This window comes from Sciurus carolinensis, chromosome 2 (assembly GCF_902686445.1).
Source record: "Sciurus carolinensis chromosome 2, mSciCar1.2, whole genome shotgun sequence".
NCBI lineage: Eukaryota > Metazoa > Chordata > Mammalia > Rodentia > Sciuridae > Sciurus > Sciurus carolinensis.
Genome location: NC_062214.1, coordinates 123,829,354 through 123,845,843, shown reverse-complemented (window position 1 = coordinate 123,845,843; position 16,490 = coordinate 123,829,354). Strand labels below are relative to the sequence as shown.

The 16,490-nt window shown below is 35.3% G+C and overlaps 1 protein-coding gene across 11 annotated transcripts in view; it reads left to right on the top strand.

Moving 5' to 3' along the window:
• The window catches only part of Hnrnpc (heterogeneous nuclear ribonucleoprotein C), a 58,543-nt gene that overhangs the window by 22,645 nt on the left and 19,408 nt on the right, over positions 1–16,490 (top strand). For 9 of the 11 annotated variants that reach the window (XM_047537473.1, XM_047537481.1, XM_047537486.1 and 6 more), the window contains 3 exons: positions 10,693–10,968; positions 14,535–14,649; positions 15,202–15,249. In XM_047537473.1, coding sequence (XP_047393429.1) covers positions 10,728–10,968; positions 14,535–14,649; positions 15,202–15,249 — 404 coding nt within the window. In that variant the 5' untranslated portion in view covers positions 10,693–10,727. The remainder of the gene's footprint in view (positions 1–10,692; positions 10,969–14,534; positions 14,650–15,201; positions 15,250–16,490) is intronic. The other 2 variants (XM_047537495.1, XM_047537491.1) reach the window with 1 other exon arrangement.

The following is a 16,490-nucleotide window of genomic DNA, read 5'->3' as shown; positions in this document are numbered from 1 at the left end:
AGTCAGTGGAGGATCTCAGAATATGGGAAAGTATTCCGGGTAACCTCTTCATTAAAATTTCCTTGGCTAGTTATCTCTTTAAAAAAGTAAATATGTAGGCTGTTGTTTTGGCTCATGGCAGCGCACCTGCCTAGCATGTGTGAGGCACATTGGGTTTGATTCTCAGCTCTGCATATAAATAAGTAAAATAAAGGCCTGTTGCCAACGTAGTACAAAATTTAAAAACAAATGTAAATACATCATAAAGTAAAGCTTTCATGTTAAAGGAAAATTGTGTATAAAATGACAGATGAGACTTCTGAGGATGTATAAAACAAATTAAGGATATTGAGATTAATATTTGGAAAGAAATCAAAGTGTGAAATATACAGTCTTAAAACTGTTCTTTAGGGACTGTGAACTAGATAAAGAATGAATTATGAAATGGATAGCCCTGCATGATGTGATCAAAAAAATGGTAAAAATTCAAGATGGTTAAGATTGTATTAATACATAGATAAGGTTTGGCGTTTTACCTAATCGTGAATCCTGCATGTGTTGACAGTGCAGAAATAATTCTCTGAATAACATCCAGGTTATGTACCACTCTTAATCAATGTAAGAGCAGCCAGATTTGAACTGTTGTGTTCAAAGGGATACTAAACATAAAGTCAAAATTTCTTACTTTCACGGAAAATGACCAGAATGGAGAGCGGTTTCAATACAATGTTTTGTCAAAGAACAGTTTAATAATAAGTAGACAAATGTTTAAACCAAGGGAAACTAACAGCTGAAGTAAGTTTTAGATTTGAATATATCTTCAGGTTGTGATTTGCAGGTTTTTGTGGCAGTTCAGAGGCTCTGTAAGAGGGAACAGTAGCATTCTCTCTCTTGTTTTGGTGCATAAAACCCTGTGTGGTTTAGCGGTTTTGTTTATTTCTCCCAACATTGACAATGGAAATATTTGACTCTTTCATTTTTATTTGTTGTATTGTTACGTATGGAACTCTTATTATTGTAAAAATGTTTAATAAAGAAAACCTGAAGGAAACTGATGGAGGTAAAGGAAATACTCCTGGTGCCAGCTCTTGGTCATTGTTAGATGGGAACGTTGGTACACGTCTATAATCTCAGCTAATTGCAAGGTGGAATCAGGAGGATACCAAAGTTTGAGGCCTGTCTCAGCAACTTAGCAAGACAATGTCTCAGAAAAGGACTGTAGCTCCTGAACACTTGGCTAGCATATGGAACATCCTGGTTTCTGTCCTTTTTACTTGACCCCCTTGCCCAGAAAGGCAGTCCATCAACATTTGAATGCTTTTTGTCTTTTCTTTTTCATAGAGTTAGCATTCATATATATATGTCATTTACTAATATATTACAGGTTTTAGACCCTCTGTTATTTATTCAGTACTCTAAAACATGTTTGTCCACTGCCTATTGAATGCTTTTTGTCATAGGATTCACAACAAAATTTATAACAATCTTCAATTCCAAACAGGTTATGACTGGAAATTTGACATTCTTTTTCACTTAATTAATACGGATATGTAGATCTACCATCCTGTTGTTTACCCGGGTAAACATTTTCAGGGTTGGTATTGTAGTTCAGTTTGTGTAAGGCCCTGGGCTCAATCCCTCCTTCCCCACAAGAAAGAAATTTCGAATGATACTATAGGAATACAGAACATACAATAGCTTACTTAGACATGGAAGCATCTGCTCCCGCCCCCATTAAACAATTAAATGATCTTTAATTAAACAATTAAATGTTCTTTAACATTTTTTTTTTTTTTTTTTTTTTTTTTTTTTTTGGTACCAGAGATTGAACCCAGGGGTTCTTTAACACTGGGCCACATCCCAGCCCTTCTTTATGTTATTTTGAGACAGTTTCCCTAAGTTGCTTAGGATCTTGCTAAGTTGTTGATGCTGGCTTTGAGTTTGTGATCCCTCTTCCTCAGCCTTCTGAGTTGCTGGAATTACAGGTGATCACCTCAGTACCCAGCCATTAGCAAATTTGACAGGAAGAAAAGGTATGATTTTGGTATTCTCTTGGATCTTACTAAAGCATGTGACATGGTATGAATCATTTTTTATTTGCTATTGTACCAGATGTAAAATGTCTTCTCTCTTCCCCTGCTTTTAGTAATTTTGCGGGTAGAACCCATGGGGCACCTTACTGTGCAGCTTCATTCCCAGCTGTTCTTTTATATTTAGTAAGAGTTGAAGTTGCCTGGACTTGCCTTGAGGTTGCTGTTATCCTGCAGCTCAGATCTCTGAGCTTCTCTGTACAAAGCCATTTTTTCCCCCTACGGGTGGAGTGGTTGGGGCAGCAGTGCTAGGGTCTCAAGCATGTTCAACTAGTACTCTGCCACTGAACCACATACCCAGCCCTAAAAAGCTACTTTGAATGTCATACTTTTTAGCCTCCTTGTGATAGCAACTGTGTAGATGGCTGTTTTTAAAATATTTTTTGTTGAGGCAGAAGGATCACAAACTCAAAGCCATTCTCAACAACTTAGCAAGATCCTAAGCAACTTAGGGAAACTGTCTCAAAATAATATTTTTTTGTTGGGAACATTTTAAAGATGGCCAGTATAAGCCTAACAATTGGCTTATACATTTCCACCCATTATTTCACAACATCTTAAATACTCTTAGAGCTAAGATTACTGTTATCATAGTTTATTTAAAAATAGTCAGCTTTGGTAGGGCGTTGTGGTGCACATCTATAATCCAGTGTCAGTGCTGGGGAGATAGCTTAGCTGGTAGAGTGCTTGCCTTGCAAGCACAAGGCCCTGAGTTCGATCCCCAGTACCACAAAAAAAAAAAAAAAAAAAAAAAAAAAAAGAAAAAAATCCAGTGTCTCAGGATGCTGAGGCAGGCGGATGGGAAGTTCGAGGACAGCCTCAGTAACTTAGACACTGTATCAGAATAAAACAATTATGGGCTGGGGTTGTAGTTCAGTGGTAGAGCATATGCGAGGCACTGGGTTCAATCTTAGCATCACATAAAAATATTGTGTCCTTTTACAACTAAAAACATTTGAAAAAAAAATTAGACTGGTCTTGAGTGTATGGTAAAGCACCCCTGGGTTCAAACCACAGTACCATTTATTTCCTATATTCTTCATAATTGCCATTCTGAATGGAATGATATAAAATCTTAAGAGTTGTTTTGATTTGCATTTCTTTAATCTCTTGGAGTTGATAAAATAATTTTTCATATGTTGGTCAGTTGTATTTCTTTGGTGAAGTGTTTGCTCAGTTCCCGAGTCTGTTTGTTGGTTTTGTTATTTGACTTTTGGTGTTGAGTTTTTTGAGTTCTTTATATATCCTGGAGATTAATGCTCTGTCTGAGGTGCTTGTGGTAAAGATTTTTCTCCCATTCTGTAGACTCTCTCTTTATGTTATTGATTCCTTTGCTGAGAAGAAACTTTTTAATTTGAATCTATTCCATTCTTAATTTTACTGTTTGTGCTTTAGGCATCTTGTTAAGGAAGTAAGGTCCTGAGCTGACATGATGAAAATTTGGGGCCTACGTTTTATTCTGTTAGGCCCAGGGTCTCTGTTATAGTGCCTAAGTCTTTGATCCACTTTGAATTGATTTTTGTGCAGGGTGAGAGAGAGGGTAATTTCATTTTCTACGAATGGATTTCCAGTTTTCCCAGTGCCATTTGTTGAATAGGCTATGTTTTCTCCAACGTATGTTTTTGGTGCCTTCGTATAGTATGTGATAACTGTTTTACAGTACCATTTAAATAGGTAAAGGAAAAAAAATACAAATAGTCAACTTTGGGGTGGGGATATAGCTCAGTTGGTAGCGTGCTTGCCTCGTAAGCACAAGACCCTGGGTTCAATCCCTAGCAGCGCCAAAAAAAAAAAAAAAGTAGTCAACTTTGTTTTTTCATGACCTGAAAATGTACTACTTTTCCATGCTAGAATTCCATTTTTTACTGTAAATTCGTATCTGTTTTTGATAAATGAGCCCTGGGAATAGAACAAATTAAGACTTTTTTTTTTTTTCCTGGAAGGTTATGGGTCATAAATTGACTCTGAAGAGACCAAAAGGGAGATTTGTTGATAAATGATCCATTGAAGGCCCAGTATAAAGAACATGTCCAGAGAGGGAGAGAGTCCCAAAAGGAACAAGGGCATAATAGGAACTCTGAAGTATGTAAGATAACTTTACCAAGATGATAATGCTGTAAGTGGGCAGAGAAATTTGTTAATATTATTAGTGAAAGACCAAAAAATTGAAACTATATTAAAGTTTCCCTTTAGTACCCTTTTAAAAAATTGCTGACTCATTGCTGCCCTCTAGTGCTAGTATTTTAAAAATTGTCCAAGAAAAGAAGGGAAATAGTTTATATATAGCATACTGGGTGTGTGAAATTACAGCATTTAAGTTGCAGGTTATCAGAGGTAGGAATGTATGAAATTCTACAGGAATGTTATGAATTTCTTAGTCTGAAGCAAGTTGCTTCCCTATATTTTAAATTTGGTTTAACATTGGAAAAGACCTGGTGATTCCATCTTTAGTCTCCACTCCCATAGACCAGTATATGTGATTGGCTTTGTGATTAGGTGACTGTAAGAGAGGAATCAAGTTTGGTTCAAACAAGTGGATTTTATTCATGCAGTGCACACTCAACATTCTTAACAATGGCAAGTCACAAATACATTGAAGATTCACTCCTTGTTCACCTAGAGTCCAAGCCCCGTAGACTTATTTAGTGCAACTTCTCTTAGCCAAGAAGTCAGTCAGCAAGACCCAGGGGATTCTTCTTCCTCTCTCAGCTCCTGGGATGCCTTTGGATGTCCTCGGGTGTCCAATAAGCTGGAGGCTGGGTGGCAGTTGTCACCACGGGAGAGGTGGTCAGTAGTCTGACCTCGGTGACAACGGTCGATCAGCAATCAGTGATGTGGAGTCCTCTGGTCATGCTGCTGCTGACATTTTGCTCTAAAAGTCCAAGGGTTTAAGTAGTGATTTTCAGCCCAGTCATGCTCTGGTCTTCATTGATAAAGACCAGAACACGACTGTACTAGGAGCCACCACTCAAATCATGAAGGTTCATATTGGCATTGTTCAGGCGTGTCATCCTGCCACACAGCAAGTTTGTCATCAGGTGCCTTTATTTTACTTCTACAAATCCAGGCAAATTCCAAAATACAGCTCAATATTACTACATAACACACAACTATAGTAATTCCTATTATTTCCTTGTCTCATTACAGTGACTGAAATACCAAGTAGAAAACTAACTTGTGTTTGGGTTATTTTCTGCCTCTTTGCAGTATATATATATACTTACAGTGAAACCATCCTGTGGTGTGATAACCTGTTAAGTATCTTAATTTATCCTTCCAGCTCTTTTGCATTAAAGGTCTAATTCTGTTGCCCCCAAAAGGGAAAGGGGTTGAAGACTTGTCCAATTTTATATTGATTTTTTTTGCCCAGAGTTTCGCAAATGTAGGACTTTAAAAAAAAAAAAAAATTGTTTAGTTGTAGATGGACAGCATGCCTTCATTTAATTTACTTTTTTATATGTACATTTTTTAAGGTGGTTTGACACAGTATCTTCATTTCATTTGTTTATTTTATGTAGTGCTGAGGATCGAACACGGTGCCGCACACATGCTAGGCAAATGCTCTGCCACTGAGTTACAGCCTCAGCCCCAAAATATAGGACTTTAAGAACGTTTGTTTCTGGTCCAGTTGAACCTTTTTTCATAATCCTAGTATTGCAAACTGCCATAACTTTTCCCTGCAGAATTTACCTAAGATTTAGTGTGAACTTCAGAGAAGTACATTTGTTAGGAACATTGGTAAAAAAGTTTTTAGGTGGCAGTCCAAGATGGATTTGCCTCTTACGAAGTCAGAGAGGCATGATAGCAGCTGTAAATATTACAATGAGTGTTTGGGAAAATATTAATAGGTTTGCTTGCTTTTCATCCATGTGTGGCATGGGGGGTGTTTAGATTTGAACTGAGAAGTTAAGGTGAATGTAGAGACAAGAATCTATTTCTTGAGCAGTGTTCTTCACACTGTCAGTATACTATATTGTTGCTTTTACTTCTTCAGTATAAAAATATTATTAAGCAGACAAACCTCAGAGAGATGCAAATTTTTGGTGTAAAAGGCAGTATTGATTTTTTGTTTTCTTCTTTTACTTGTAGTACCTTGGATAGAATCCAGGGTTGTGTTATTCCTAAGCTGTATACCCATTGCTTTGAGTTTTTTTAATTCTGTGAATTTTTTAGTATGTAGATCTCATATTGTACAGTATTGATTTCAAACAGGAATGATGTAAGGAGTACTGAAGAATCTCATTTCCCTGAACTGAACTTTTAATAAAACCCAAAGCAGGATGGGGTCGTGTACACCTCTTAACCCAGCACGTTGGGAGGCTGAGGCAGGATGATCACAAGTTTGAGACCAGCCTCAGCAAGGTCCAAAACAACGTAGTGAGTCTGTCTTAAAAGAAAAAAAAAAGGACTAGGGATGTGAAACAGTGGTTAAGTGCTCCTGTGTTTAATCCCTGGTTACCGAGGGGTGGGGGAAATACAGCGAAATACAGTGTTTGGGAATTAGGGAAAATTTAATACGATTGCGTTTTGTTGTTTGTTGGTTTGTTTTGTATTTTATTTAGAGGCAGGTTCTCACTGAGTGCTTAGGGCCTCGCTGAAAGCTGAGACTGGCCTCCTGTCTCAGCCTCTCGGAACTTCTGTGATTACAGGCGTTCGCCACCATGACCTACATGTTTGTGATTTTCAAAAAAGTGGATTAAACCAGAGCGTATAAACTCTCAGCCATAAACTATAGAACATAAACTGGACATTATTCTCCATCATGATCTAGGAAAAAAGGGATTCACATCCCTCTATTTTTGTTGGGCAGGGCAGGGGTACCAGGGTTTGAACTCAGGGATACTTGACCACTGACCCTCATCCGCAGCTCTATTTTATATTTTATTTAGAAAAAGGGTCTCACTGAACTGCTTAGTGTCTCACTTTTACTGAGGCTGACTTTGAACTCTGGATCCTCTTGTCTCAGCTTCCCAAGGTGCTGGGATTACAGGTATGCGCCACCCCACCTGGCTCACATCACTTTTTGAAAAAAATTTTTTTCTTTTTCTTTTTCTGGGGGGGGGCGGGGAGTTTTTTTGCTCATAGGTTTAGAGGTCTTAGTCCATAAATGGCCAACTTGATTGCTGTGTTCTCGATATAATGGCAGAAGGATGTGACAAGAAGCAGAAAGATACTTTATTATTAATTAGAGAAATTAGTTTTAGTAAATGGTCAAAAAGATGGTTTAATTTGATTCATCGGGGGGAAAAGGATGTCTCAAACTAGAGGAAAATGTTGATCTAGAGATATAGACATTGTCAAAACATATATGTGGTTTTACAAAATAAATTGACCTGAGTTGTTATAAGACTTTTTAAATTTTAAATTTTAACTTAAATATTAATTTAATATTGTAATTAAGAAGTGGTTTTTATTTTTGTGGTCTTTTGTACCAGAACTTGAATCCAAGGGCACTTACCCACTGAACCACATTCCCAGCCCCTTCTTGTATTTTATTAGAAATAGATTCTCGCTGAGTTTCTTACGGCCTCACTAAGTTGCTGAGGCTGGTTTTGAACTCAGCCTCCTGAGCTTCTGGGATTATTGGCATGTGCCACGGCGCTCAGCAGGAAAATGTTCTTAAGTGATCCCCCCGCCAAATTCAAACTTCTATTCATTTATTGGAAGTAGAAAATTTTTTAAAGAAAACACATTTTTGTTTTTGTTTTTCCTAGTGCTGGACATAAACCCTGGGTCTTGTGTATCATAGGGAAGCATTCTACCACTGAACTATACCCTACAGGTGAAGGAAAGGTTAATTACAAATAAGATTATTTAAAAGACAATGGCATTTCTCGTTCTTATGTAGTTTATGAAAAATTTGTCCTGTCATATAACAAATTATTTTTTAATGTGCTTTTTGATTTGGACATTGGATTATAATTCCTTTATCATTTAAAAATACTCGTAAATTGTGTTAAAAATAGCAGTTGCTGGAAATACTGGTTATTAAAAATCAGGAAAAATGTTTCGGGAAATATAATCAATTACCACAGTTTTTTTTTTTTTTTTTTTTTTTTTTTTTTTTTTTTTTTTTTTTTTTTTTTTTGAGGTACTGGGGACCAAACTCAGGGTACCACCTGAGCTATCTCCCCAGCCCCCACCACAGATCTTTATAATGCAGAAAGTAAAAGTTGACCCATTCTTTCTGCAGTTGAGGTTTGCACTTGAGGTCTGTTGTATTTTTTTGATGCTGTACTACTGGGACTTGATTTTTAAAGTGATTCTTGTTTGCTCTTAGAAAACTACTGATGAAATTATCTAGGTTTTTGAACAGATTAATTTTAAGGCAACAGATGGAAGGGGAACGTCTCTAAAAAGTCTTAAAGGGCACATTAAATTTGTTTTATTGGAAAAAATAATTTTTTTCTACAAAAAAATGTTTAGATGACAATAGTTTTAAAGGAAGCAGTTACTGTTACTGTCAGAGTCAGAATAGTGGTTAGGTTTTTTTTGTTGTTGTTGGTTTGTACTGGGGATTCATTCAGTCCAGGGAAGCTTTACAACTGAGTTACATTCCTAGCCATTTTTTAATTTTTAATTTTGAAACAGTCTCCTTAAGTTGCTGAGGCTGACCCCAAACTTCCATTCTTCCCCCCTCAGCCTCCATAGCTGTTGTGGTTTTAGTTGTGTGCTAATCTTAAGTGGTTGTGGGTACTTTTGTTGGAGGGTGGATTGAAAGTGGGTATGGGCACATTGGATGTATGGTTAATTTTGAGATTTTTTTAATAGAGACTTTAAGATCAAGGACCTTCACAATTTTCATCGAAGTGCCTAGTGCATACCCATTATTCGCATAGGAAAAACTTTTAAAGTTTTTTTCTTTTAGTTGTTGATGGATTTTTTTTCCCTTTACTTATATGGGGTGCAGAGAATCAAACCCAGTGCCTCACACATGCTAGGCAAGTGCTCTACCGCTGAGCCACAACTCCAGCCCATCTCTTGACAGTTTTAAATGCTTTAAAAAAATGGTTTTCTTTTGCTTTCTAGTAAATATTAGCTAATTATTTGGGGATTCTTTTATTTCAATGTCTTGTAGCCTCCAAATTGTTACTTTTGCTTCTCTGACATAGTGGTAATCCTGAGTTTGAGCATTAACTTGATCTTTCTTGCTTGCATTTTGGAGATTGGTGTGTGTGTAAATGCTGTCCATGGACTTCTGGTTTTGCCACCTTAATTGCTTTTTTGTGGAGAACATAATATATTAGTCCATGCTATGCTATGCTATGCTATTGGTGCTTTCTTGAAGGAATACCAGTTTCTTCCAATAGTTTTCTGTGTATCTAGGGTGTTGAAATCTTTGACCTTTGAGACTTCAATAGTAATGTATCCGAAGTAGGACATTTAACCTGAGATCATACACTTATTTGAAAACATCTAGTTAATCACTCTTCAGTAAAATACTAAATTATACCACTAGATTCTAAGCTCTTGGGACTATATCTGGTACTATTTTGCTTTGAAATGGTCCTGGTTCCATGGTACATCACCCATGAGAACTAGTTTCTGAAGTTTCACTTGAAGATTGGATGGGTATCAAATAGAAGACACTACTGCCTTTTATGATTTGAGATTCTTCAGTATGTTTCAAGGGGATGAAAGTGCAATAAATGAATCCTTTGTTATTCTTTAAACCTGTTCAAGGTTGAAGCTTATTAGAGGAGGGGCAGGAGACTTAAGCTAAAAGACTGCTGTGAAATAAGTTCGTTCTTTTTTTAAAAAAGGTAACTGAGATGTATACCTTTCAGTGTAATTATAGTAGGACTGAGCCTCTATAGCATGTTATTTAGAAAGGTTTTAAATTTGAGATCAGTTGTATTCTTTATCTTAGTTCACTTGGTTCTCTCTTATGACATCTTCCCCTGACCAGCTTTATCATCATCACCATCAAGTTTAATTATTAAATGCCCTACCCAGTTGGAGGTTATCACATAGAAGTTAGGTTTAAGGACATTGAGCCTATAAAGACACAATACTGATAGTTCTGTATCATAGCATATGATAAATCAATAGATATTGCTAGAAGGAATAAATTGTTTATTGCCATTTTATAAAAAGGCTAATTTTTACCTAAGATACCCCATTGCTGTAGTTCCAGAATGGTTTGTGGTAGAATTTGAAATTTTGTCTATTGGTTGTAATGAATAGACTTAGTAAAAGCAGTATGTAAGAAGTTGAAATTGTGTTGATGGCTAAGACTTCTTACAACTGAGAAGATGAAAAATTCAAAAATTCATAGTAAAGAACTTAGGAATTTAATTTAAGGACTTTTTAAATTACAGAAGGGTTCAATTGAATTCCAAGAGGATTATGTTGTTGGGAGGAGGATTTTTTTTCTCCTGAGAAATGATAATCTAGAGCTCTTGTAATAAAATGGAGCAGAAGTTGTTGAATTTCTTTAAGGATAACTTGAAGAAGAGGCACTAGTCTATGGAATCCTAATATACTTGATGCTGTCAGAATCCTTTAAGTTGACCAATAACTCTTGGGATTCATGGTGGTTAAAATAATAGTAGAGAACATTTTTTCCAAGGAATATTGTATGTAGCCATCTGTTCACCTGATTTTTTTTTCCCCCTAACAGTTCTTGCACCTTTGTGAAGAACCTTATCAATCACGATGGCTAGCAACGTTACCAACAAGACTGATCCACGCTCCATGAATTCCCGTGTATTCATTGGGAATCTCAACACTCTGGTGGTCAAGAAGTCTGATGTGGAGGCAATCTTCTCGAAGTATGGCAAAATTGTGGGTTGCTCTGTTCATAAGGGCTTTGCCTTCGTCCAGTATGTTAATGAGAGAAATGCCCGGGCTGCTGTAGCCGGAGAGGATGGAAGAATGATTGCTGGCCAGGTTTTAGGTAAGGTCTGGATTGAGTGAATTTTTTTGCATGGATATGATATAGACCAGAATTTTCTATTTTTGTTTGTTTTTCTCTACCTCTCTGCAAAGCTGAGTCTGATACACTTGTGGATATTATTTTGTGAGGCAGAATAACTAGTTAATTAGACTGCCATAGCTTTGGAGTTTGACTTGGGTTGAGAAGACTACATACCATGGTTGAGTCTTAAATTTTTTTATCTGCTTAAATGGAGATAATTGTACCTTATGTTACTTATTGTCGATTCTTTTTTTTTTTTTTTTTTTTGCGGTACTGGGGATTGAACTCAGGGCCTTGTGCTTGCAAGGCAAGCACTCTACCAGCTGAGCTATCTCCCCAGCCCTATTGTCGATTCTTAAGTGAGGTGATAGTATTAAGTTACACTCAATAAACAACGTACATTGTAAATGTGGGAAAAGCAAAAAAAAGACTGTCATCATTTTTCCTATACTCATAGGAAAACCCAAAATGTGTATAACTTTGTTACCTGTAAAATGGTTTATTGTAAAAATGAACAGGTATGAGTTTTGCAAAACGTCATAAAAATGAGCTCAGTGTACTGGCACATACTTCTTGTCCCCAAGACCTGTCAGTGATTTATGTTGAAATTTGTTTGTTTGTTTTTAGTGTTTTAAAAATTTCAGTAAGTGCATAGAAGATAGAAAATTTTAACCAAATACAAACCAAACTGACATCATAGGTTACAATTCATAAAAGTTTCATCCACATTGATTTTTTTTTTTTTTCTTTTATTGTCGCAGACTTATTTTTACTTATTTTTTTGTGGTACTCATAATTAAACCCGTGGTCAGTTTACCATTGAACTACATGCCTACCCCTTGTACGTCTCCTTGAACTTTAAATCCCTCTACCTCAACCTCACAAGTAACTGGGATTACAGATGTGTGCCACCGTGCCCTGTTTTCAAACGATATTTTTATAACTTGGTTTATTCATGGCCGAATCCTTTTTTTTTTTTTTTTTTTTTGTCCTGGGGATTGAACCCAGGGCTTTGTGCATGCAAGGCAAGCACCCTACCAACTGAGCTATATCCCCAAACCCTATATATTTTTAGATCTATTTCACGACATTTAATTTTTTGGAGAATTAGACTTTTTCCATTGTGAACTGTGTTCATCATTGCCTTGTTATATCATCCTACTCATCCATTTATTTAGTCCATTACATTGAAAGTAGTCATTATAATATGTATAGTCATAAAGATATGATAGAAAATCTTCCTTTTCTTCCTGCAAATATAAAGGCTTAAATTCACTGTTAATATTATAATCAGTAGCACATCCGAATTTAGACTTGGCTACATTTCAGATATTCAGTAGTCTGATACAGGTAGTAGTAGCTTTAGTGTAGTAGGCCTTGTAAAGGTCAAAATTTGATTGAATTTAGATTGATTAATTTGGTGACTATTTCATGAATAGTATTGTGATTATGTACATCTTGTTGTATCAGGTAGATTAGCATGGTTGTCCCATTTTTATTAATGTGAAGACTCTACAGGTTCATCCATTATATAGCTTCCCAACAATTATTTTATCTTACGGTGATGGTGCATTGATGGTCATTGATTAGGTATTTCAAAAGGGATACAAAACATGGGTTTTTTAATTCTGCATTTTGTGGTAATTTTTCTAATATAAATTCCTTCCTGAAATACTATGTACTTTGCAGAGACCACCTAAATCGTGCTTTTAATTCCTGGTCTTTTTCAAATTTTGATATATATAACTAATCCTCTTACAGAGTATATTTATCACTATGAATTCATATTTTTTTAACTGATGGTTTACCTCATTGCAAAGTTTTTAGATCCCATGAAGTTTGTTTCTGTATTAAAAACCTTATAATGTTGCATAGCTTTCTTGCTTCTGTCCACATAAGATACATCATTTATGTTTTCTGGCTTTGACTTGAAATTTGCTACATTTCCCTAAAGAACCCTGTCACCTTTTCATGGAGGTGACTTAGAACTACAATCTATACACTGGGCATGTGTATTGTGTTAGTGTTTCATTGCTGCAAGCCATTTTAGTCAGGCAGAATCTTTATTTATTTATTTATTATTTCAGTTGTTGATATACCTTTATTTTATTCATTTATTTATATGTGGAGGTGAGAATACAACCCAGGTGCCTCAGTCATGTGAGGCAGGCACTTTACCACTGAGCCACAATCTCAGCCCAGCATTTTCTTGAAAAGGAAATATATGATGAATTCATACTGACAATTCAAATAACTTCCTAGAATTGGTTTCGTATTTTATTTCTCATGGATGTTTTGTCCCACAATTTCACATTAACCAAACCTGTGTTTTGCCATAGTAAAGATAGTAAATTCATTTTCCTGTTTTTGAGTTTTTAAATTGTGGATCTGTTTTTGTTTTGGTTTTACATCTTAAGGATTGCTTTTTTAGTAATTTAATTCTTTAGTGTTTTCACACTCAAAAAATGATAAAAGCAAGATTTTTATAAACTTCAGTTAACATTAAAAATTAGAAATGAGGTTGGTGAACCAAGAAGTTGCCAAAAGTACATTTATTCATCTAGTGGTATTCAGCAAATAGCCAATGAATTGAAAATCTGTTTTTTTAGTTGTCATTTAATGATCTGAATTTTAGAGAGCTGGCTTTTGGTTAATTGGTTTTCAATAAATGGGTTTTTCTGTTAGAATAAGGGAGAGAAGCGATCTCTTTATTAGACAATTGGTGAAAAAGTAGCTGGGTTGTCAGGTATATCTTTTAAAAATTGTATTTAGGGGAATGCAGTTGTGACTCAGTGGTACAGCAGTTACCTAGCATGTGTGAGGCACTGGTTTGATTCTCGGCATCGCATATAAATAAATAAAAATAAAGATCCATCAACAAAGAAAAAAATGTTTAAAAGTATTTTTGTTATTTTTACTTTCATCATTGGCGTAAAGGTTGCTTACTGAAGCAGTTGATTGTGAATACCATCTACAAATGAGAATATTTTATAGAAGTCTACAGCTGATCTCATTTGTAAGGGATATAAGAATTTAACTTTGGATGATTTGAAAGTGCCATACTTCCAGTATATTATTTTGTGCCCTGATATTTTATCTCTTGTTATTCACCCATTCTAATATATTTATTAGAGGAGTTGAGTTTTAAAGTTGGAGCTGAGGGTAGAGATTGCCAAAGGTATACTTAATGTAATGTCTGAATAATATAAGATGTTACATGTTTGGTATACAACAGAGCATAAGGTATGAAAGTCTGAATCACAGCCTTTTATGTACCTTTTTTATATGGGAAGGCAAGATTGAGTCAATGTTAGATCTTTATTGATTGATAAGGTTGTATTTCCAAAAACTTCAGTTTGAGGGGCTGGGTAGATAGCTCAGTTGGTAGAGTGCTTGCCTTGCAAGCACAAGGCCCTGGGTTGGATCCCCAGCAGTGCCCAAAAAAAAACAAAAAACAAACAAACAAAAAAAAACACTTCAGTTTGTGAATTCTTTAACAACCAGACTTGTCATTGAGTTTTTTCTTTTTGTTTTGTATTTTTCAGATATTAATCTGGCTGCAGAGCCAAAAGTGAACAGAGGAAAAGCAGGTGTGAAACGATCTGCAGCGGAGATGTACGGGTCAGTACCAGAACACCCTTCTCCGTCCCCTCTACTCAGGTCCGGAACTTTATTATTTATAACTGCATTGTGTCCATCAGTGGGCATCTTCTCTATCTGTTTTCTGGATGTGGGGAGGGTTTATTGTAATGTTTTTATTAGTAGAAATGTAATTCTTTATTTATGTTAATATACCTTCCTTTTGCCCGTTTCCTAGAGAATTTATTAGAAATCCTGATGTTTTTGCAATTAAAGAGTACTTTTGTATTTATAGCATGATTTGAAACCTTTCAGTAATTACTCAGGTTCAAAGAAACTGGGAAATATTAAAGGGAAGGATAGTGGTATAAGTTTTACTTATTATTGTACTGTTTAGTGTTCTTGTTTTAGCTAATAATGTTATATGTTGGCATTACTGATTTGACCTCTGTGTATGCAGTGGTCTAAAATGTTTGCAATTTAGTGATTCATTGTTTGGATTATTTGGGATAATTTTATGCTAATTTAAAAAATCTATTTGTTATGTTTTATTTGGCATGTTTTTCCCCCATCTGCTGTAATAAATTAACTTCAATAGCTCCAAATTAATCTCCTTTGGTATTTATTTTTCAGCTCCTCTTTTGACTTGGACTATGATTTTCAACGTGATTATTATGACAGGTATGTTGAAGGTTTTTTGTTTTTTTAATTACTGTAAAAACCATTTTGTTTTTATTTTGTAGTAATGAATAGTGGTTTTGAACAAATGCTCCCTTTCCATCAATATAAAATGAAACAACTTCACCTCAATTGCCAAGTATTCTTGGTAGAGAAACATTATTATTGATTTCAAAGTATCAATCATTTTGTTAGGAGATCAAAGCAAGATTATTAGGTGTTTTCAAAAAGTTTTTTAAAAATCCTAAAGTCTACTTTTAACAAATGAACTAATAAAAAATAACATATAAGCATCATAACAAGAATGAACAGTTTAAATTATTATAGGAGTTAAAGATTTTTTTGTTGTTGGTATATGATACAGTTCTAAAACGCAAGACTGTTGGAATAATAATTAAGATTTCCTTTGGTACTTTTAGAACAGCATTAATCTTTGTGGGAGTCAATGAATAACAATGAAAATGAAAGATAGAACCAGTTTATGTATGGCTTTTAATGATGAATTTTTTTGTCTTGCTCAGTAACCTTTTATAAAAAGAAGTGTAAGATTTAGAATTAGTATAGGACTTTCCTGTCAGGGAATGGAAGGATATACTTAAAATTTAGCCACATTGAGATGCTGATTTTAGCTTTCATACTAAAAGTATCATGTGTAGAAGTTTTCTATAGATCAGACTTCTGTAGTATATGCAAAGAAATGATGTATACTATGATACATATACAAATGTCCTTTAAATTATACAGTGTGGAGTATACTACTTTTTGCATTTGAAAATGCCAGTATTCCGATTATTAAGCTGGCATGGTAATGCACACCTGTAATACCAGCTACTTGGTAGACTGAGGTGGGAGACTTGGGAGTTCATTCAACTATGGCGGCTTAGTGAAACCATGTCTCAAAATAAAAAATATAAAAGACTGGAGTGGAACCCCCCAAGGGATCAATCCCCAGAACAACAGAAAACCAAAATCAAACAAACTAGAGCATTTCTAAACAGTGATAATTGATCTAAATATATGTAACAGTTTTGATAGATTTGTCTCTCCTTTTATGGAGCATTTAAGTAATTCCTATATTAGGGAAGAGAAATATTTATTTCACCTGAGTTCATACAAGGTATAGGAGTCAACAGCACACCCAAAACTGAAATCACTGGTTAAGTGATTTGAAGACAATAAAACCTGATAAATTGTTTTGAAATAGCCCCTCTTAATGCACACACTAATTACTTGCATTCTAAATG